The sequence below is a fragment of the Trachemys scripta genome, chromosome 2 (assembly GCF_013100865.1).
Source record: "Trachemys scripta elegans isolate TJP31775 chromosome 2, CAS_Tse_1.0, whole genome shotgun sequence".
NCBI classification, from domain to species: Eukaryota; Metazoa; Chordata; order Testudines; family Emydidae; genus Trachemys; species Trachemys scripta.
This window is the reverse complement of record NC_048299.1, coordinates 48,057,148-48,080,442: the sequence shown is the minus strand read 5'-3', so window position 1 is coordinate 48,080,442 and position 23,295 is coordinate 48,057,148. Positions and strand designations below refer to the sequence as shown.

The 23,295-nt window shown below is 39.2% G+C and overlaps 1 protein-coding gene across 2 annotated transcripts; it reads right to left on the bottom strand.

Annotated features, from left to right (window-relative positions):
* Positions 1 to 256: 256 nt before the first annotated feature.
* Positions 257 to 23,086, bottom strand: MIOS (meiosis regulator for oocyte development). Of its 2 annotated transcripts, none has more exons than XM_034760513.1 (11): positions 22,926 to 23,086; positions 20,705 to 22,076; positions 19,092 to 19,190; positions 17,096 to 17,353; positions 16,366 to 16,535; positions 11,162 to 11,227; positions 9,915 to 10,073; positions 8,296 to 8,448; positions 6,699 to 6,903; positions 3,906 to 4,035; positions 257 to 1,681 (listed from the first exon to the last, which is right to left on the bottom strand). In XM_034760513.1, exons 2-11 carry the CDS (start codon positions 21,999 to 22,001, stop codon positions 1,585 to 1,587), a joined length of 2,634 nt encoding a protein of 877 aa, XP_034616404.1. In that variant the 5' UTR covers positions 22,002 to 22,076; positions 22,926 to 23,086; the 3' UTR covers positions 257 to 1,584. The 2 variants fall into 2 exon arrangements, with proteins under 2 accessions (XP_034616404.1, XP_034616405.1); XM_034760514.1 differs by lacking the exon at positions 22,926 to 23,086 and adding an exon at positions 22,645 to 22,916.
* Positions 23,087 to 23,295: the final 209 nt, after the last annotated feature.

Genomic DNA, 23,295 nt, shown 5'->3' with positions numbered 1-23,295 from the left:
ATCTTTCCCTCTTCCAAGCAAGCCTTTGTACAAATAATCAAATATCAAGTACCTTTTACAAATTAGTTTAAAAATAAGACTACCAATTAGGTAACAATTTTAGGGTAGGGAAAAGTAATTAATATATTAAAACAATAGGTTTAATCAGAAAAAAAAAGTCCATGGTGAGGCATCATATACATAATTTACATTTGGCTTCTACTTTATTGCCAATACAATGGAATACTGGTAACCAGTTGCATCTTACAGTATGTTGTTTTTTAAAGACCAATTTTTCACAATACTGGCAATAAGATACCATTTTATTGCTAGTGTTCCATCTTTTAACATTGGGGGGGGGGGGTTTGAGTGACAATACGAGTGTTAAGTATCAATTTTTATTCACCAGTTAAAAAACCACACATACACCTAGACACACCTTAAAGCAGTTTCTTCTAATTCTGTGAGAAATTTGGTGCTTATAAAAATCAAGGACAAATAAACACTCACTAGAGCCAAGTATAGTGTGGCCAAATGACACTCAGTGCGCCACTAATGAATTTTGTTCCTGACTAGCAACAGGTTATGAAACTGCTCTTGACCAGAAACTTTAAAAATTGTGCAATTTTATGAGGAGGGCCAACGTCTACTGGTAATCTGTAGCATAATTTGAATTAGTGCATTTCATATTTCACAAGAGCAGGTAAACCCGGATTTTCTAAACACTGAATATTCAAATCTTCATGTTATTTGAAATTTATATGGGTCCAGTAATCATAATTTGAATTGACAACTGAATTTGATTAACTTTTACAAAATGTCAGTTTTGATAATATTTTAGATGCACACAGAGTCCTTCATAAAAATCAGGATTTATTTGTATTCTGTTTTGAAGTTGATAGTCCACTTTTTATGAAATAATTCTTCAAACTGTTTCTTGTTAAGAAAAAACTGAAATATTTTACATTCAAAACAGCAAGATATGCAAGTAAACTTGCATTGAAATAGTCTTGGTATTAACAAAATGTGAATACAGAAAAAAAAAATTACATGAACGCAACTTTTCTTTCAAGAAAAATCCGTAAGGGAAATTAAATGTTTTAATAGCTGGACTCTTGAAAGAATTTCAAAGTAAAAGTATCCTTTGTACATAATGAGCAGTGATGAATGAAAACAGAAAGCTACAGCATAACCCAGGGATTTTCTCAATAACAGTCTTCAATTATCTATTTTGAAAGCCCAGAACTCGTACTAACAACAGTATATAACACTGGCTCATTTCAGATGGCGGATTCATGGATTGTTCAGTGTTACTCTGAAAAAAAATTCTTCTTGAAGGGTGCTTTGAATTTCAACAAAGCCTGTGGAAGTATTTCTAAAAGGATCTGCTTCAACACACTGACTATAGTCCACATGGCACACTGAAAAAGGTTCATTCCAGCAACACCTGGCTCTGTGAAGCACATATAAACTTCACACACCAAAACTGCTGATCCAACAGAATGATTTATTTTTCCACTATGGGTGATTCATGAGTTGCTTGTTTTGAGGTATGTATTTAGGCTGTGAAGGACAGCTATTAGCCCCACATTTTGAAACTCTGTTTTATGGCTGAACAGTCTCTGCTGGGATGAGATTCCCTGTAGTATCCAGCTGCATACATTTACATGAACACGCAGAAACTGGACACTCAGTATGGTCCCTGGATGAGAAAGGAAACTGGGGATTATAAAATTGTAAAGGAACAGTTCTGTAATCTCAGTCCTGTATTTCCCAAAACGTAAATCTGTACAGCAACATGATCAAAGAAATCAATAGCTGAACATAATTTGGAAATAGTAATAAAGCATACAGAATAAATCAGCAATAAAAGTTATCTGAAAGCAGAAGATCAGTCCTTTTAAACTATGAAAATATAAGCAGAAAGGACCTAGAAGCTCAGAAAGTAAATTTCACACAGTCAACTTGAAAAATCTGTCGTATGAAAGGAGACTCGAGGAGCTCGGTTCGTTTACCTTAACCAAAAGAAGGCTGAGGGGGGATATGATTGCTCTCTTTAAATATATCAGAGGGATAAATACCAGGAGGGAGAGGAATTATTTCAGCTCATTACTAATGTGGACACAAGAACAAATGGATATAAACTGGCCATCGGGAAGTTTAGGCTTGAAATTAGACGAAGGTTTCTAACCATCAGAGGGGTGAAGTTTTGGAACAGCCTTCCGAGGGAAACAGTGGGGGCAAAAGACCTCTCTGGCTTTAAGATTAAGCTTGATAAGTTTATGGAGGGGATGGTTTGATGGGATAAAGTGATTTTAGTCAATAGGTCAATAACATGCCATCGCTGGTAATTAGTAACTATGGTCAATGATGGGATATTAATAGTTACTACAGAGAACTTTTTCCAGAGGATCTGGCTAGAGAATCTTGCCTGCGTGCTCAGGGTTCAGCTGATCGCCATATTTGGGGTCAGGAAAGAATTTTCCTCCAGGGTAGATTGGCAGAGGCCCTGGAGGTTTTTCGCCTTCCTCCGTAGCATGGGGCAGGGGTCGCTTGCTGGAAGATTCTCAGCGATTTGAAGTTTTTAAATCATGATTTGGGGACTTCAACAGGTGAGTTAAGGGAGAGAATTATTCCAGGAGTGGGTGGGTCAGCTTTTGTGGCCTGCATCATGCGGGAGGTCAGACTAGATGATCACAATGGTCCCTTCTGACCTTAGAGTCTATGATAAAATTAAAACGACACTCTCATCCTTGTCCTGTCTGCATCTTTGAAAATGATCTTTCTAATATGTAAAATGGTGCCATATTCAAAGTTTAAATTCAAGACAGGGAGTCCAATATAGTGTGACAAATTGGGCTCAAATATCGCCAGCAGTAGGCACCAACTGCAGGAGGTATAGCATGACATCTAGAGAGAGGAGACACGAATTTAATACATCCTACAGTTTAATGGGATAAAAGGCTACTAACTGTGCATGACACAGAATAATTAATGGGCAACATGCCACATCTTGCAATAAATCACGAGATAACCTAGAAACTAATCCTAGCCATGCTGTTAAACTGTCAGAATAGAACTCCAATGAACCTGACATTTGACACCTGTCATCACATGAGAAAATAGAAAAGAATATGTTTTTAAACACAGTACACAAAATTTAAAAATAAGACAGTCAGGATGGTCAACGTGAAATCGCTATTTACATTTGTGAAATTAACACACTCTCCTAGATCCTGAGCAATAGCTGACCCCCAGTACCATGATAAAAAGCAGCCTTTTGTCCAGCTAGCAAGTTCTCCATTTTATCAGACTGCTTCCGTAGGCTGCCAGCTTCCCTTTCCATTGGGCCACCCCTAACAATGACTGCCCCCCACAAGAATTTGCCATTTCTTTGATCCCTATGTCATGACAGATCTCCCCCACATCTTTCCAAATCAAACTATCAAGCAGTACCAATATGCCAAGAAAGTTTGTTCACACTTACAGCTTTTTCTAGGTAGGGCATGGCTTTCAGCACAATGGCACAGGGGTTAATTGGATGACTGGCCATTACTGGTTATAGTGTCTTGTAATCACACACAACTGTCTTGAATCTCAAGCAAATTCTCAGACTCTCCACTGTGGGATGATAGCAGCAGAAATTTGACTCTGCTGACATACATTCCATGCAAAAGCTAGCGTTAATGCAATATTAAGACTTGGAAATCACTGATTCAAAGTCAGGAGATACAGAGTTAAAGCTGAAATCTCAACCTTAAGCTTGGTTCACTTGTGTGTATGCCTGGCTTAAGTTATATTTTTACGTAATACCAGACAAGTAAATACAATATATAATGAACACGACAGCCAAGGAAGTATGTCCGATATGGCACATTAGATATAAATTTATGTGAGCGGCTACATGTTTAATTTTGTCAGTTTACCTGAACCAGCTGAGCATGTGTCCAGCATGACCACCATGCCTGCAGTTGTGGCACCATGTAAACCAGTTGTTGAACTGGGCTAATTTCTTGTCCTTGCTAAGATCCACCTTTTCATCTGACTTTGATACTCCTATGGATAGGTAAGAAACTTTCAGTCAATATCTGTGCTATATTGGAGTATTAAAGAACTTAACATTGAAATTAGGAGCTTGATTTGGAAGCAGAAATAAACTGATTAATTTTCATTTAGTTTGGGGTGATAACTCTAATTAGTTAAGAAAAAGTTATTTCACCAATGATTCTATCTTGAAAGCGTGAACATTTTTCTTCAATATGGTATTTCTCATTTGAGCACAAATATTTTGAAATATCATAGTTGTTTACAGTGTTACCAGGTGTATTTTACATGACTTTTTGGTACTCCCAATACTACGGAGATCCTACATTCTGGCTTCTCAGGAGGTTTCATATGAGAGTATTTGCAATACATTTCTATTCTGAGATTTTATAAAATCATTTCCACCCCTAACAGGTAATTAGCAAAATTAATAAACAGGAAAAAATGTTAGTATACCAGGAAGTATAAAACAACCAATAGAATTATACTGCTAAGCTACTGTTTTAGCTCTTACTGTCACAGTAATTTCTGCTTGCCTATTAATAGCTTCATATCACACTATTTCTTTTGCAATAACTGCTACATTTTCTAATGTTACCTATTTCATTGCGAGGATTTCTTTTCTGCTTTGGAAGAGTGTTACTCTAGAACCGCATAGTAACCTATCAATAAGCTATAAATGGAAACAATTGTAATAAAGAAGTCTTAAGACAGACTGGTGAAACAGTTGGGAAAGATGTGTGTATGTATGACAATACTATATTCCATGTCTGTAATATCACAGTACTGAACTATAAGCATGGTTAGTGAGAGAAAGCATCAACACAATTTGTTTAGCATTTAACCAGTAAGACTGAAGGCTGTTACAGCCATGAAATAAACCTCATGACAGTACAGTGGAGGACATATTAGTTTGCTAGTTAGCAATAAAATTTTTTGCAGACAGACATACATTTTACATATGGGGGAGCATCACAGGATGGCTGGCCCTTTCTGGGGAGTCAGGACCCAGTCTACCCATGACAGACTTCTTTAAGGAGAACAAACCCATCTGTAAGCAATTAACTCCCATGGGGGTCTGGTTGGCAGCTAACTAATGAGCACCTGGACCTGACAGGAGGCTATTAGAGCTCAGTTGGAGGAGGGTGCTCCTGGAGAGAGGAGCTCCCAGAGACTCTAGCAGGAGAACTGCTTGCCTGTTAACCTCTCTAAGGTGATAAGTTAAAGGACTGAGTAAAGAGGGGCCAGCTCGGGAGAAGCTAGCCTGAACTCTAACCCAGCTCCAGGATGACAGTGGAGAATTCCTGACTTAAGGAGAGTGAACCTGTTTTGAAATACAATCCAGCAACAGGAAAGCTGTGGACTCTTGATTTAAGGAGTGTGAGTCATTTAAGCTATAACTCTGCTCCAGGAAGAGTGGCTGTGGACTCCTGAACTTGGGAGAAGACACTTGTCAATATTAACCACAGTACCAGCAGTAGGGTTGGACTTGAGGGACTAACAATGGAGGTTTTTGTACTCTAAAAAAAGAAAAAAAGTTAATGAGCGCCCACAACAAGGGGTGGGATGGATCTTGTTCTCAGTACCAAGTCTCAGTGAGTGATTGCATGCACCAAGAGGGAGCTGAGGGCTGTATACCTGCAGGGCCAAAAGGGGGCATGATCAAGGACACATCCCTGTCACAGGGAAGAGGAGAAGAGAGGAGAAGAGAGAATAAGTTTTAATATAATTACATTTTAGAAATACAAAGTGCTTTTTCAGTTTCAAGGCATGGATTAAGTCTTATTCATGTCACTGTAAAATGTAAACAGTTAGCTAAAAACTTTCTAGGGTACATGTAATAAGTAAGAAGTGCATAGTCTCTTGGATATATTTAATGGCTTTAACTTGCTGCCATTGTCTTTGTTTTTCACCCTACACTTACAGATTTGTCAACAATAATAAAGATACAATAATACCATTTAGTAAAGTTGTATTTTTACCTATTTTTTGTTTATAGCATGAAATTCTTAACAATTCTATAGTATATTTCCATCTTGGGATCACTTTACAAACAAAGCTGATCCTAATAACCCTGTGAAGTACATAACTAAGTTTTAGTCTCATTTTACTGAAACAGAGAGGTCAAGTCACTTGCCCAAGGTTATAAAGGAAAACTGTGTTAGAGTCAGGATTAGAAGTCAGGAATTCTTAGTTCTTCCCTGTCCTGTGTTCTGACTACTAGACTCTCACTTCTCCCACGTGTGACTAGACTCCAGAAGACTGAAGTCTTGAGTCATACAATACATACATCTTCATAGGCAGTAGCAGCAACAGAAGAACAGTAGGCTGCAATGCAAGAATGTACCTCATCTACTTGGGAGAGCCTGCTCTCTAGCAATGACAGGGTAACCTCCATGTTCATTGAGGGAGTAGGTATTTTACAGGCAAACGGTCAGGAACAACTAATTTCCAAACTGTCAGGCATCAAATAATTGTAATCAGGGGTCTCATCACTGAACTGGGTGGGATTTGAACCAGTGAATCTTTCACTCAATGAGAGAGGTATTTCAAAATAATAAGACTAGAAAGAGAGATACAAATGCAATGTCATTAAACAGGGGCCACTAATCATGCACCTTTAAATAGTACTGCATTTTAAGATTAAAAAGGAATTTCTTAAAATTGTGCCATACCAGGGCAGCTGGAAACTGGAGTCCCCATATTTATTAGACAAAGTGCACAGCGAGGAAGGGGTTTCCGACAACCAGGACAACTTGTAACCTTTGACTTGGTTGGTGAGCCACTTACTCCATATTGACTAAAACCTCGGCCCTGATGAGGTATGGCTGAACAGCTATAAGAGATTGATTTCCCACAGAAATTGCAACTCACAAATACCTACAAAAAACACAGACAAGAGCCAAAATTAATAATAGGAATGAGATACTTGCAATAGGGTACAATCAATACATTCTAGTTATGTTCATGAATTGAGTAGTTTTGCTTTGCTGATTTAAGATAAAAGGCTAAAATCTCATTAGGAATAGACAGTTGGCCACAAGCTACAGAGTTAAAAAACACCCACAGTCAATAACAGCAAAGTATTGGAGTTGAAATATACATAGGAGTGCCCATCTGAGGTTCTAAACAGAACATGAAGGTAAACAGATACAAAAGTTTAGAATCTTGAGAGATACAAGGCTGTAGGACTCTACACAACACTATTTTAGGGAAAAAAAATATTGATTCTTGTGTCTTTAGCCATATAAAATATATTACATCACACACACAAATAAATTCAGGGCACTTTTTAATCAATATTTGTCACCATAGGTGTCAATATTTTCTTACAGTGAATGGGACGAGTGTGGAGCTCAATGCACTGCTGCAGTTTGAATGATTCTTTTTAGCAGGGGATGAAGGAACCTGCTTTCACCATAGAAAGTGCTGGAAATCAAAGTTGTTGAAAGGCCTGTTTCTACTCTTCTAAAATGATTATATAAACACCTGCTAAAAAACACTGAACAAAAACGAGCTTACTTTAATAAAAAGACTTGAAAGTTTATTTCATTTCCACTGTTTTGTAAGGGGAAACTGGATTTTTTCAGTACTATTTTCTCTCATCTAACAATCAGGATTGCAGCTTTTTGTCAGACCACCGCCACCCTGCCTGCCCTACACACATTTAACAGGCTCTTGCAGCAACATTTTCAACATGGCCTTAAACCAGGCCTTCCTTTCTGCTGGTGGAGGCCAAGATGTGGCTAACAATGAGTATGTGCCTCTCTATGTATGTGTGACAGACTGACAATATCCTGAACAAATCTAATGAATTAAGTTAAACCTTATTGAATACCTTTGGGGTACATTGCATTAAAAAGGCAATTGTGTATGTGTTGTGGCAATATGTACCCTCTCTCATAGGGAGGAGGGATGCTAATGCACTTCCTCCATTGTCAGCCCTTTGAAGGTACCCTCCAGAGAGGTGTACATACACTAGTTCACACTCAATTTTCCAGGGGCCAATAGACAGGAAATTTTAGATAAACAGCCTGGTTTTAAAATGCCTCACAGCCTTCTTCCCCAGCAAATGGACAGGATCCCTGGGTCCAAGAAGGTCCCAAATCCTTTAGAAAGGGTTGGAAGGTCTGGACCTACTGAAGGCACAAAGCTGTGCTAGGTCTGAGCAGACACTATGATGAATGTGTGAAAGGAAACCCTATGGATGAGGTGTTGAAGGACTAACTTTTTACCTTATTAAATGCTCACAAAAATATAATTCATGTTTACCTGTGCTAAAGGTTTTGAACTGGGATCCAGCTTACTCCTATGGATGTCAAATTCTGCTCGTTTATGCCAGAACCTCCAAGCATCCAACAAATTCCTGTAATTCTCAATCCAATCTTGAACCCTCTCATCCTTAAGTATGTCGGACGGAGAACCCTAAAGCATGAAATAAACCAACATATACAATACTAGGGATGTAAATAGAGTTTTTAAAAGTACCCGTTTAAATTATTCAAATTATATTAGTTAACTGTTTAATTGTTAACCCGACAGCGGTCAGGGTCTGGGGTTGGGGGCTGCTGCCAATTTGTTTTAAACGTTAACTGCAATATATTAACGGTAAGACTAATACATATTTTACAGCCCCCCACAATACAAGTATTTCTTCAGAGGGTTTCACATGATTTAGTAAAAGATATCTGAAGCAGTACAATGTAGTATGACTAAAGGAAACATTCAAAATTATCTATTAAATACAAAAATTCAGCAAACATGAGCTATAATGCAATACTACGCTTTAGTACTGTTCAGAAACCCATGTATCTTATACTTGTACCAAGCTTTGTTAGGAGCATGATATGCTTATTGTCCAAGTATTCAATATTTTAATTCACAGTTTGATTATTATTAACAAGGAAGTTTTGTTTTTTACATTTCTACATAGTGCTTTACAAGTGAATAGCACTTTACACAAACATGATCCCCACTAGAGAGCTTGCAATTTAAAATCAAATAAGAGACAGGACACGGAGGTATAACATCAGGAAGGGGAGGAGGATGTAAAACAAGTGTGAAAAAGCTGTGCTTTCACACAGTTGCTATAGTAACATGGCACACAATGTTAGGGTAGGTTTTTTTAAACTAGTATTTTCATTGTGTGTATTGTACAAGGGAGGGAATGTGGGAAAAGGCAGAATTGAGGAGAGATCTGAAGGGGAGAGGGAGCCAGCATGTGTACAGGATCAAAAATGTAGAACACAGCAGAATGGGGGTAATGACATGGCAGGATACATTCAGTAACATACACTTTTCAAGCTCTGCCCCAGTGTATCTAATACTTACCCCAGCTTAAGTCTTCTTGTCAGGCAGAAAACACTTGTACTCCGATATCCCTTAACAACCCAGACCCACGGGACTTTAAAAGTAGGACCAGACATCAGAAGACTAAACTCACTATCCAAAAGGTAGGTATGAAAGTCAATGGTGGTGGTGGTGACAGCAACTCTGCCAACACAATCCAGAAGCAATGACATGGTAAGAATCCAAGTTCCTCTGCCACCAGTTTCTGGGAAGTAAGGAAGGTACTGGGATGTTTCTCAGAGTACCATCCCTGGATCCTGCTTGGGAGCTCAATTAGTATCAGACTGTGACTAGGTGTGCCCAGCGCAGCTAGTGGAAGGGGAAAGGAGTATTCCATGTCTTTCCCCAGAAAGAGCAACGAGAACCTCTGCTTCTAAGATGCCAAATGAAACACTGAAAGTAAACTACATAGGCTATACATGGTATATCATTTTTTTAATACATGCCAAGAAGTACTTTTCAGTTCACTATATAAAGATTTATTACTATAGTGCTGAAGAATAATGGAGTAACCTGAAATTACTTCAGAGAGAAATACTAACCTGGAGCATACAATAGCTTGCTGTCTGGACATCCCCGGTTCTATCAACGTAACTTTCCATTAAGTCCACTCCATCTTTTGTCAGTCCTGTCAGCAGAATTCCTTCCAAGTTCCCAGCATCTTTCAATTCATTTGTCAGCTTTTCAATGAATCTATTCAGCTACAAAAATAAAGGATTTCCACCTTCATTTTCTTCTCATGACTTTTAATGTGACCAATTAGCACATGCTAACACTTCAACTTTTTGATTAATTTTCTCCCTAAGAGGTATCTGCTGGAATTTATGCAGAAAAATGAATCTAAAATACAGAAACATCCACTTCATTGCATCAGAGTCAAAATCCTGGCAAACATACTCAAGTTTCCTCACATGGTGGGAAAACAAAAGATGAGCCACCATTTCAGTAATTTAAAAATACCCTTTCCTACTGTCAAACAAACAACCTATCTGATTTCTCTTAACTTAATCTGGAATATAAGCGTTTGCTGTTCTACCAGTACAAAAAACACTCTGAAGTCAAGTCTTAGAGATTAACACACATTCTCTTTAAAAGAGAATCTTCACAGTTAGACAACAATTTATGCAGCATTTAAACAGCAAAGAAAGTTTGTGTAGCTTAATCAGGTTAGTTTGTTACAGGCATGTAAAAGTGTTTAACCATTTCCCATGAAAACAGATTAAACAAATTCACATGCCTAGATAAGATCACTAATTGAAGGATGCTTAATTTTTGTTTGCTAACCTGACCATGTGTATGTGAGCCAGACAAAGGAGAAGGAAGGACAACCAAGAGACAGATTGTGAAAACCTCCTCTACACAGTTTGGTCCTGATCCAGCCATTGACACCATGCAAGCAGAACTCTGTCAGCATGAAGCACCACTGAATTAAATGGGAAATCACCTATGCAGAATCAGTTGTGGAATAAGACACTGTAATTATAAAATTGCTAGTAAAGATATATCAGGGATTATAATGACTATGGCATTAACAGTATATGTATCCTATTAGAAATACATTAACATGCTATAAAAATAGTGAAAGTATTAATATTGACCTTAAATTATCACAAGTGGAAATCAGATTTTCAGATTATACAATAGTTAATATATTCCTTTTTATTTTCCAGGAAAGGAACACATTGTATCATTACTTCCATTATTCACACTTTTAGAATGTTCTATAAGAGGTTCTGATTAAAGATACAGGATGGCATATCAGCTTATGCTAATATTCAAACACACTCACCTGTGCATCATTGAGGAATTTACAAGCAAATGCCACTCTGTCTCGTACTGCTACCTTATTCTCATACTGTGGGGAAAGATAGATACATATGGCAATATAAAGCTCAAATTTCCAAATCACTCGTTTCTAAACAGAACAGTAGGCTTACTGTATAACTAATGACATGAATTTCATTATGCACTTGAATAAGAGGTGCCCTCACATTGTGATATTAACTCTTTCAAGTACCAGGTACCTTTTTATGCTTAGGCTTAGTCACAAAACCATTACCAGGGGCAATCTACCACAATGGCAAAGAGCCTGATCCAATAAATTGCACTTCAGTCTATGAAAAGCTGGCAAGTCACAGTGCTGGGCCATACTGCTTCCAGCATGTATAGTGGAGAATACATCCAAGCAGCAGGGATACATGCAGGGTGAAAAAAGGGAGAAGGCTGGAAAACATGTGCAAGTGAGAGAGAAGAAAGATGGGAGGAGGTGCTGAACTGAAGAGGAAAAGTAGATGATGCTATTAAATTGTCTTTCTTGAAAAAAAAAAAAATCATATTAGAGACATTAAAATAACCTCAATACTTCTGTTATTTATTATTGGTATTACAGTAGCACTAGGGACCTCAAATGAGACCTGCGCCCATTGTATTGGGCACTTTACAAACAGGGTAAGAGACTCCCGACCCCAAAGAACTCAGTCTATTTAAACAAGATAGATATATCTTTCTAGCTGTTGGCTTATGGGTAAACTAACTGAATATTTGTACAGCTCCTCTAATCTTTCATCCATACAGACCAAGAGCCCAAAGTTAGAACTCTTAATAGTTACAGATTAACCTATAAGCATTCTGTGGAAAACCAAACAGTTAAACCAAGTTTATCTCCTAAACAGGTTCAGAGAACAATTGTGAAGGTACCACATACTGGCAACATAATCAGAGGATAACCATACAATTCCTTTCTACAGTCATACATTATAAGAAGGGCTGTCTATTAATAACAGTCAACTCATGCAATTAACTCAAATGAATCACGATAAAACTGCAATTAATCAAGATTAATATTTTTAAATTGCGCTGTTAAACAATAGAATACCAATTGAAATTTAACAACCATTTTTGGATTTCTCTCTTCATTTTCAAATATATTGATTTAAATTATAGCACAAAATACAAAGTGTACAGTGCTCACTTTATATTTATTTTTGATCAAATATTTGCAAGTATTTTTGGATCAAGTATTTTGTAAGAAACAAAATAGTATTTTTCAATTCACCTCATACAAGTACTGTAGTGCAATCTCTATCACTAAAGCTGAACTTACAAATGTAGAAATATGTACAAAATATAACTGCATTCAAAAAATAAAACAAAGTCCACTCAGGCCCATTTCTTCTTCATAGAATATCAGGGTTGGAAGGGCCCTCAAGAAGTCATCTAGTCCAACCCCCTGCTCAAAGCAGGACCAATTCCCAACTAAATCATCCCAGCCAGGGCTTTGTCAAGCCAGGCCTTAAAAACCTCCAAGGAAGGAGACTCCACCACCTCCCTAGGTAACACATTCCAGTGCTTCACCACCCTCCTAGTGAAATAGTGTTTCCTAGTATCCAACCTGGACCTCCCCCACTGCAACTTGAGACCATTGCTCCTTGTTCTATCATCTGCCACTGAGAACAGCCGAGCTCCATCCTCTTTGGAACCCCCCTTCAGGTAGTTGAAGGCTGTTATCAAATTCCCCCTCATTCTTCTCTTCTGGAGACTAAACAATCCCTCAGCCTCTCCTCATAAGTCATGTGTTCCAGACCCTTAATCATTTTTGTTGCCCTCTGCTGGGCTCTTTCCAATTTTTCCACATCCTTCTTGTAGTGTGGGGCCCAAAACTGGACACAGTATTCCAGATGAGGCCTCACCAATGTCGAATAAAGGGGAACGATCACGTTCCTCGATCTGCTGGCAATTTCTCTACTTATACAGCCCAAAATGCCGTTAGCCTTCTTGGCAAGAAGAGCACACTGTTGACTCATATCCACCTTCTCGTCCACTGTGACCCCTAGGTCCTTTTCTGAAGAACTGCTACCTAGCCATTCGGTCCTTAGTCTGTAGCAGTGCATGGGATTCTTCCGTCCTAAGTGCAGGACTCTGCACTTTTCCTTGTTGAAGCTCAGATTTTTTTTTGGCCCAATCCTCTAATTTGTCTAGGTCCCTCTGTATCCAATCCCTACCCTCTAGGTGTATCTACCACGCCTCCTAGTTTAGTGTCATCTGCAAACTTGCTGAGAGTGCAGTCCACACCATCCTCCACACCATCCTTCACCCAATCACTCAGACAAAATAAGTTTGTTTACATTCGCAGGAGATAATGCCGCCTGCTTCTTGTTCACGTCACCTGAAAGTGAGAATAGGTGTTCTCATGGCACTGTTGTAGCTGGCATTGCAAGATTTTTTACATGCCAGATGCGCTAAATATTCATGTCCCTTCATGCTTCAACCACCATTCCAGAGGACACGCGTCCATGCTGAGGACAAGTTCTGCTAGATAAAAATGCAAAGCAGTGCGGACCAACATGTTCATTTTCATCATCTGAGTCAGATGCCACCAGCAGAAGGCTGATTTTCTTTTTTTTGGTGATTCACATTCTGTAGTTCCCGCATTGGAATGTTGCTCTTTTAAGACTTCTGAAAGCATGCTCCACATTTCTTCCCTCTCAAATTTTAGAGGGCACATCAGATTCTTAAACCTTGGGTCAAGTGCTGTAGCTCTCTTTAGAGATCTCACATTGGTACCTTCTTTGCATTTTGTCAAATCTGCAGCGAAAGTGTTCTTAAAATGAAGATGTGCTGAGTCATCATCTGAGACTACTAGAATATGAAATATGTGGCAGATAAAATAGAGCAGGAGATATACTATTCTCCCCCCAAGGAGTTCAGTCACAAATTTAAACGCCTTTTTTTTTAAATTATTATTATTAAATGAGCGAGATCAGCATGGAAGCATGTCCTCTGGAATGGTAGTTGAAGCATGAAGGGGCATAGGAATGTTCAGCATATCTGGCACGTAAATACCTTGCAATGCCGACTACAGAAGTCCCATACAAATGCCTCTTCTCACTTTCAGGTGACATTGTAAATAAGAAGCCAGCAGCATTAACTCCCCTAGATGTAAACAAACTTGTTCAGCCAATTGCTAAGACAAACAAGATGTAGGACTGAGTGGGACTTGTAGGCTCTGAAGTTTTACATTGTTTTGTTTGAGTGCAGTTATGTAACAACAACAACTAGATTTTGTAAATTGCACTTTCACGATAAAGAGATTGCATTATGGTACTTAATTGTGATTAATCGCCGTTACAATAGAATACCAATTGATTACAAATATTTGCACTAAAAATGATAATGAAACTGTATTTTTCAGTTCATCTCAATTTTTTGAGTTAATCATGTGAGTTAACTGCGATTAGATAGACAGCCCTAATTTAAATTACACAGTATACAAAGTGTGCAGTGCTCACTATTTTTATTACAAATATTTGCACTGTAAAAGTGAAATAGTATTTTTCATTGGGAATTCTCTATTTTTTTTTTTAATTTTAAGGTAAACGGGGGGCGGGGGGGAAATCTAGAATATTTTTTTTTTTTTTTTTTTTAAATAAAAAGGTATACTTGAACAAAAACAAAAAAGCCACCACTTATTTATTATCCTTCCCTTTATCTTGTTGGCCATGTTTGTGTTACCTTTTGCCAATCCCTTCTTAGACCCCTGTGACTGGTTTTTAGTGTTTTGGTGGATTATTCTATGAACTGCTAACCCTCCTTAGATTTCCATTTGCTCTTATTCCCCCACATCCTGGAAAGAGAGGGTGCACATTTGCTGAAAGGGAGAACATTCATCTCAGCCTCACTTTATGTCATGACTGCTTTCCTTCACAATGTCTGGACAGCTATCCCTTTGATGACAGTTAACTCTGATCCTTACACTGGCCAGAACAGTTTCTGTTAAGTGATGCACGGCACTTTCTTGCCTCCCTTCCCCAATCACTGAGGGACTTGACCCAAAAAGGAGTTGTAGGGGGTGGGGTTGCAAAGTTAGCAGGGGAGAAAAAGAGTGGTACTGCTACCCTTACTTCTGCGTTGCTGCTGGGGGCGGCACTGCATTCAGAACTGAGCAGCTGGAGAGTGGTGGCTGCTGGCCAGGAGCCCAGCACTGGAGGCAGAGCTGCCACCAGCAGCAGTGCAGAAGCAAGCATGGCATTGTAGGATATGGCCATCCTTACTTCTTTGCTGCTGCTGCTGGGGCGCTGCCTTCAGAGCTGGGCACCTGGCCAACAATCGCTGCTCTCTGGCCGCCCAGCTCTGAAGGCAATGCAGAAGTAAGGGTGGCAATACCGTCACACACACACACACACACACACACACACACACACAAAACTCCCTTTTGGGTCAGGACCCCCAATTTGAGAAACGCTTGTCTCCCCAGTGAAATCTGTACAGTTTAGAGTAAAAGCACACAAAAAAGACCAGATTTCATGGTCCGTGACGCATTTTTCATGGCCATGAATTTGGTAGGGCCCTATGCATAGGATTCCCCTATTCTATTATGCCAGCTGTTTTAAGAAATTTTGATTTGTTTTTCCAGAAGATAGCCTAAGCAAGGTAGTCAATCTTTTAAATAATTTTAAAAGTTCCGTTTTTTAAATTTGCTAGAAAACAACAAAGACGACAATTGAGTGAATTGGAATGCTCACTTAAGGGAAAACATGGGGGGAAATCTGATTAACTTCTCTATTTGTTTTCCCTTCCCTCCCCTTTTACCATCTTCTCACTCATTTGCTTCCCTACCCGCTTAAATATTTTCTTAACATTGTCTTTTATTGTTTGAAAGAGAGAAGATCCCAACTATAATTTTAAAGGGTTATTCATGTAGTTTTGTATAGTTTTACAATGAGTTTACAATTAAAGAAAAAAAACCTAAATTAACTCTTAAGTTTTACTATGAAGTGAACTTCGACATTTTTAGCTAGAATTTTATTCCATCTTTATAGATTATTCATGAATATCATAGGATTTTTTTTAAAAGGAAATATTCATGAGAAAACAATGAGCATCAGGAGGAAGTAAACAAGAATACATTCTAATTAGAATTAAATTCAAAGAATTCATATATAGGCCTCTGTATGTATACAGTTAAAGGAGGTTTAGTATGACAAATTTGCTTACCAAAACTCCATCATACGAACCAGATTCACTTGTCAGAAAAGCAAACATGGCACACAAGTAGGGGTTGTTTAGTTGTAATCTTAGAGTGCTGCACATTTCTCTCCAAAGGGAGTTCTTCTCATCTGTATATCCTGATAAAGCCATTGCTACTACATTGAGGTTCAGATCACCTGATTAACAAAAACCACCAAGTATAGTGATAAAAATTTAAAAAGCACTTGTTCAATAAGAACTTTACTATAATCTGAAATAGCCCACATATGCTGACATTCAGACATACTTTGCTTGCTTCCTGCATCACTAAACATTAAACTAATGAAAAGCAATCTATTTACATAATATAAAACTGAAACACACACCTCCATAAAAGAAAAAGATTGGTCTTGGGTACTGGACTAGATATCAGCATTTCTAGGGTTCTAGTGGATGTATTTTGTACAGGGCATGAGATCATCCCTTGCTCTTTCAAGAGACTAAGACCAATAATGCATTAAAGAAGGAAGCAACAGATTAGAATTGGTTAAATACTAGATAATGTTTTCACCCCTCACCAACATGGGGCCCAATCCAACCCTCACTGAATTAAGTGTATCAAGGGTGGGTGTCCACTTGCTGCCATTAATGCCCTGATGGGGTTTCTATGGAAGGGAAAACTGATCTAGTAACAGTAAGGCAAGTTATCCGCAACCAAAAAAATAAAAATAAAAAATTAGAAGGTACAAAAATATACCTTTTTCAGAAGAAGCTCCTTTATTTAAGATCTGTATTGCTCGCCGTATGTCCAAGTTGAAAAGTGCCACAGCAGCAGCTCTCTCCCAGTCTCCTTCTTGTTCCAAAGAATTTAGAAAGGGTTCCACGTCTAGATCTGTTCCCTTCTTTATCCACCCACAGAGCTGCAAGGCCAATGACCTCTCCTCACTTAGATACTGAATAATATCTGCCTGCCTATCGGACCCACTCCTGCTATGCCTCAAATTCTCTGTTGTTCCTAAGAAGAAACACAATTTAAATTATTTGACAGACAATTTGCAACATTTTAATTTCAGGCTTCATTGAAAACAAAGTTAGTTTTACAAAGGAACATTTACTAAACTTTTGTTTTAGCATTAGTATAGAATAGAATTTGTTGTAAATACATGGCTTCTTAGCATGTACATTAAACTGATACTTATTTCCAATCAAGTCTTCTTACCAACACAACATTCTGGAAACCCTTCATTGCTCCTATGAACTTTGTAACAAGATTTTCGGATTTGAAAAAGCAAAAATTAAGCTTAAAATGGAAAGAGGTGACAGAACAGCACATGCTTCTGTTATTACTAGAATTCTACAGTTCATTATTTCGTTCAGCAGCCGAACACGTTCCAGGTGCCTCCCAGAATAAAAAGACATGATTCTTGCTTCAAGGGGTTTAGCCACACCTTCTATAAGCTCCTTGAAGCAAGACTGATACAAGTGAAACATCTTTTTATTCAGCTAAGCAAGCACATGGCATGTAGATAGAGGGTGATTATATATATATATATATATATATACACACACACACACACACACACACCCCTGTCTCTTTCACACACATGGAGCACTTACTCGGTATTTTGGTTTACATCACTGATTATATTATTCTGACATATACAAAGTAGTAACCAGTACAAAGTCTATTTGGCTGCTGCTGCATTCTTACTCAGAAAAAAATTATATTGTCAAATGATTACAGAAAAAGAATCATTTTCAAGCTTTTACATAACATCAGGAAAAGCAATGTTTGAAATAAATCTTCATGACCTTTCCAATAGGTTGAAACCCATCTTGCGCTACGTTAACGGACTTTCAAAGCAAACCAGAAATTCTGGGTGCTATTGCAAGAAAAATGGTTTTGTTTCAAATTACCGTACATACTCGTTCATAAGCTGAATTTTTTTTAGTAAAAAAAGGGAAGCACCAGAGACGGGGGTCAGCTTATGAACAGGTATAAAGAGGGAGAGGTGGGACAGTCCCCACCCCGTCCCCCCAACAGAGGCAGCAAGGAGAGGCAGCACAACCAGCAGAGACAGAAGGGAAGAGGCAGAGCCAGTCTGTCTCCACTTCTGGACACACTGCTCTCCCCCCAGTCTCCAAAGCAGCTGCAGCACCAGGGCTGGCAGGCTGCAGCCGTGCCGCTTGGCCCCAGCCCCCAGAGCAGGCTGTGACCATGCCACCTGGGTGCCGGAGCACGCTGCGGCCACGCTGCCCGGCCCAGCCCACTGAAACATGCTGCGGTTGCGCGGCCCACTCTGGCCCGCCGGAGCAGGCTGCAGCTGCACCGCCCAGCCTGCCAGAGCAGCTCCAGTCAGGTCAGAGACATCCTCATAGACACCAGCAGCTTATCCTGATGGCCTGGGAGCCAAAGTTTGCTGACCCCTGAATTATAGGGTCATCTTATGAACAGGTTATAAAATTTTTCCATTTTTACTTATCCATCGGGGGGGGGGGTAGGAGGAGGGGGTCAGCTTATAAACAAAGTGGCTTATGATCGAGTATATACGGGGATTTATCCAAGAGCCAATTAGAAACTAATGTTTACTTGTGCTTCTGCATCATCTTTCTGTATATTCATTTTTTCCATATACTGTAACGTGCATTCTAACAAGTTAACAATTTTGTACATGTGACAAACCATACGGTCTACACAAAGTTTTTGTAAACATGCTGCAGTAGAATTATTATTAAAGTAGCAATGTTCTTACCCAAAGATGACTTCACAATTGATTTAATGCCTGCATAAACTAAGGACCCTTTGTTTCCTGTAAGCTTCTGATCCATATCTTCAGTATACTGTTTCATAAGTATTCACACGTATAGGAAACATGAAAAAGTCTTAATGTTTAATTACAGGAAAAAGACCCCATTCTTTCAAATGTGCTCCCATTCAAGTAGTCTTACATACCAGCCTCTCCACAATAGGATGGTCACCTGCAGGTCACCACACTAATGGAACATTGTAAGCAAAATGAACTACTAAATTTTAATAAATTAACATGATGTAAGAAAATGGTACCATGCACTGTTGTCAAAGAAGATTTCCTTACTTGCTAATTTGTTTATGGGTTGGCTGGCCCCAGCTCACTCACTAGGATTCCGAATAGCACCCCTCAAAAAAATGAAGGGCAGGTACAGTCTACATAAGCAAAAATCTAAAGGGACTAAATTTAGGGAAAAGGTGAACGGAGAAAGGTCGAGTCTCTTCAACAAGAAACTTAATTAATGGATTCTCCCCTTAAGTGCCTACCCAGCATCCAAAAGTGTCAAGCGCTAAATGTTGAAGTCTCTTTCTATACATGAAATTATTCCTGAATAAGTCCATGTGTAGACACTCCTATTCCAAAAGTGCCTTGTTCCTGTTTATCTTAACCCATTTTCAAAGTGGATGTAGCTAAACAGAAAGAAGGCATATTCTAGAAGAGCTGTTTCTGAATAACTGTATGTACAGACAAGTCCATAGCCTGTAAATATTCATGCTTATCTACATGGGGAAATTTACAGGTATAATTATAATGGTATAACTATGCTGGTAAATTTTCCCATGTAGACAAGCCCTTAGTGAAAGTGCGCAGGGAGCAAAAGGTGACTGCTTTTTACAGTTTGTCCACAAACATGTGTTGCTTTTCACCCAAATAGTAGCCATGGATATAGCATGGAATGGACCCCGTTTCCACTAGGCAGGGGGGGTACTTCTACATTCTGAATTATTTAACTGCCTCCAGGTTTGTAAATGTGACTGGGCCCTAAATCAGGAAAAGTATACAACTGTCTAAAAGGTTTGGAACTATTCAGGTAGATTTTTAGAGTCCTATGCAATCATGCATGAAAACAAACGTTTAGCACTTACATACTTTTAATCTTCAAAGTGCTTTATGAACATTAGTGAGTTCTTACAATACACTGAGTAGATATTTCACTTGTAACAATGAAACATTTCCTAAAATACAATTACAAAAAATAAAGAGACCATATTTAATTTAAATGAAATGTAAGCATTACCCTGATCATGCAAATGGGTATTGGATTGCCTGTAAGGGAATTTTGAAATGTCCTGGGGAGATGAAGGACATAAACACACACCTGGAAAGAAAAATACTAGGACAATATGTTTTTTCCTCCATTATTTTTTCCCCTGGGATTTGGAAAAGTAGAATTTCAATTCTTATGATTAATATTCAGAAAGTATTTGCAATATCTTGCTCTGTTTCCATTATAAGCTCTTTACACATTCAGTAAGAAATACAAATTGTTTATATAGAGACTGATCTGCATACAAGGTTCCTTTACAACGTCCCTTATTTTACATTTTAAAGGATATAGTGCAGAGTGTACCAAAGTGACTTCAGCTGAGAATCTTCATTTCCAGCTAGAAGATGGTTTCTCCAGACCTGTTCAGTATCAAGGCCATACCTGGATAAAGCCCTGAGACGCATTTTAGTGGCTATGTCTTTTTCTAAGGAACTAGCCTTTCCTTCCTCTGTGCATTCGTACAAGTGTCGGCCACAAGCCCACATAAGAGATGTAACTGGACTCCATGCCAGAGAAATCCTTTCAAAAACTGTGAAGTCAGACATAGTTCTGTTGGGAGTCACAACTACCATTCGATTTTGACTTGTGGGATGCCATGCAAAGGAAGCAATATAGTTTTCACATGGTTGCACACTTCGTTCAATTATTGTAGGTTCAGTTTCATCTCCAATAGGTGTGGGAGTATGCTGCATATCATACAATCTAATAATATTACTATCCCTAGTTAAAGTAGCTAGCAGTCCAGTTCTTGTTGGACACCAAGCTACTTTTGTTAGGGGCTTTGGTTGCTCTGTCAGGGTCAAAACAGGCTTTTCAAATTTTCTGAGATCCCATATGGCAACCTGACCTTCATAGAAGGAAGCCACACGATCATGGAAGTATGGGTCTACAGTCACTCCCTGAACTGCCTTGGTATTTACAAACATTTTTTGGCTTGTATTTCTAAGGTCAAAGATAGCCAAGTTTCGGTGCATTCCAGCTAAAAGAAGTTTCTGGTCCCGTGGAAGCCAGCAAAGAGAAAGACAAGCATCATTCTGTCCCAATTCATAAAGTGGCTTTGTCACTACCAGCCCAGCTTCAGTATCTCCAGCTGAAAGTCTCACTTTCTCTGTGGCAACTGCACTCTCTGGAGTGTATTTGCTACTTATATCCCAGATCAATACTGAAAAGTCAGCCCGATGTTTATCTAGGCCAGCAGCAAGCCAATTGCTGTCCAATGGATTCCACGCTAAGGTATTACATTGCCGTGCATGTTTTGGAACAAATTCTTTTCCTATCAGCTCTTTGGACTTTGAGTTGTGATCCTGGCCCAGACTGGTAAGGACAACTCGACCGTTTGCTTGTCCAACGGCTAGAAGACATTCAGGATCATATTTAGGATACCAAGCCACACATTTCATGTATGGCGTGTCTGAATTTATTGACAATAATGTAGCTGTAGTTTCTTCTGATAATCGCAAGGACCCTGCTTTGAGTTCTGAACTCACAGCAGACTCAATGTGATAGAGGCTCAATTCTGAGTCACATACAACAAATCTATCAACATGGTGTGGAGCCCAAAGAATATCAGGTTTGGAGCCACTCATGTTTGCAATTACAGATCAATGCAAGTGATTTAAAATTCTGTAGGAAGACACAGGTGATGTCCATCCACATGGAAACTGTTAAGAAAGGAATTGTAATGGTTTTAGTAAACACAGATTTTTATATTTGTTCTTTAGTTGCCTAACTCATCTTTAAATTAAAACTAGGACAAGGCCTTGAGTTATTTCTAAGGCAAACAAACATTCAAGCACTGTATATACTTAAGCTGAGATTGTAAAATTCTCCCCCATCACCCTAAGGTTCCATTCTCAACCCTCTTCTGTCTGTTATTGATATAATATATCTACTGAGAAAAAATATCCAGCTAGACTTCTTTGAATGGAAAACAGAATTTCCCATGTGTATGAAACCCTCTGTGACTATTACTCCTTTATTATACTACCATGAGTATTGAGGTATCTCAGCACCACTTTAGTCTCAGACTAAAGTTCATCTCATGTGGCAATATGAAAAAACTCTGTCAAAGCACAGATGTCTTCTCTGTAGCAAGAAAAGGAGGAGAATGCCATGCCAACTTGCAAAAATGTAATGTCTCATTAAAGAGACTTAAAAGAAACCAACTCATATGCAGGATATAGTATTAGGAGCACATACACATATTATGATATTGTTAAAGGCACTTACAAAACTCTTAAGCAGCTCGCTTCTTTCCGTTTTGCAAGACAAAGCGCTTCAGTACGGTTTTTTCCACAGGACTGGATTTTAATTCAAACATTAATTCCCACCTATTATTACTCTGCTACAAAGAACCTTCACACATTAGTGGGAGGATTTTTTTGTAGCTTTCCCGCCTGAGAAACACTCGTTCTAGGTATCATTTTGAAGAAATCGCCTTCCCCGGAGCCAAGTGGGCATTTCTGGAAACCCACCCTGTGGCGCGCGCCGTGAAAGCTCCGCTCACTCACCGCGCACCCGCCTCAGACGCTCTCCCGAACCGAATACGACGCTGCCACTGGCGCCTTCGCTTCCGGGGTCGGGGTCGGTCTCCGGACAACCCCAACATAGAGATGCCAAGCGCCCCCCGTTTTCTACGCCATAAGACGCGCCGTTTGACTACGTCACCAGTGCGTCGGTAACGGATTTTGTCACGTTCGATTGGCGGCCTGAGAGGAAGCCCCGCCCCGATGCCGCCCCTGTTGCCAGGGCGACTGCTGTACTCGTCGGAAAGGGGAAGTGCTGGTTTCCCGCCGCTCGAGGGGATCTGTGGCCTGTCGCTGAGAGCGCGTCCGCGGCGCGAGCCTCGGGACTGTTCCACATGGGGGTCGTGCACCAGGG

Bases quoted from the DNA above. Each gene is read 5' to 3' on its own strand.
- MIOS (XM_034760513.1), bottom strand. From the start codon at position 22,001: ATGAGTGGCTCCAAACCTGATATTCTTTGGGCTCCACACCATGTTGAT. The intron at 8,449-9,914 runs GTTAGTATTTCT...TTCATGCTTTAG, and splicing joins CAAGCTATTGTATGCTCCAG to GGTTCTCCGTCCGACATACT. The intron at 6,904-8,295 runs GTAAACATGAAT...TGTTTTTTGTAG, and splicing joins GTTCAAAACCTTTAGCACAG to GTATTTGTGAGTTGCAATTT.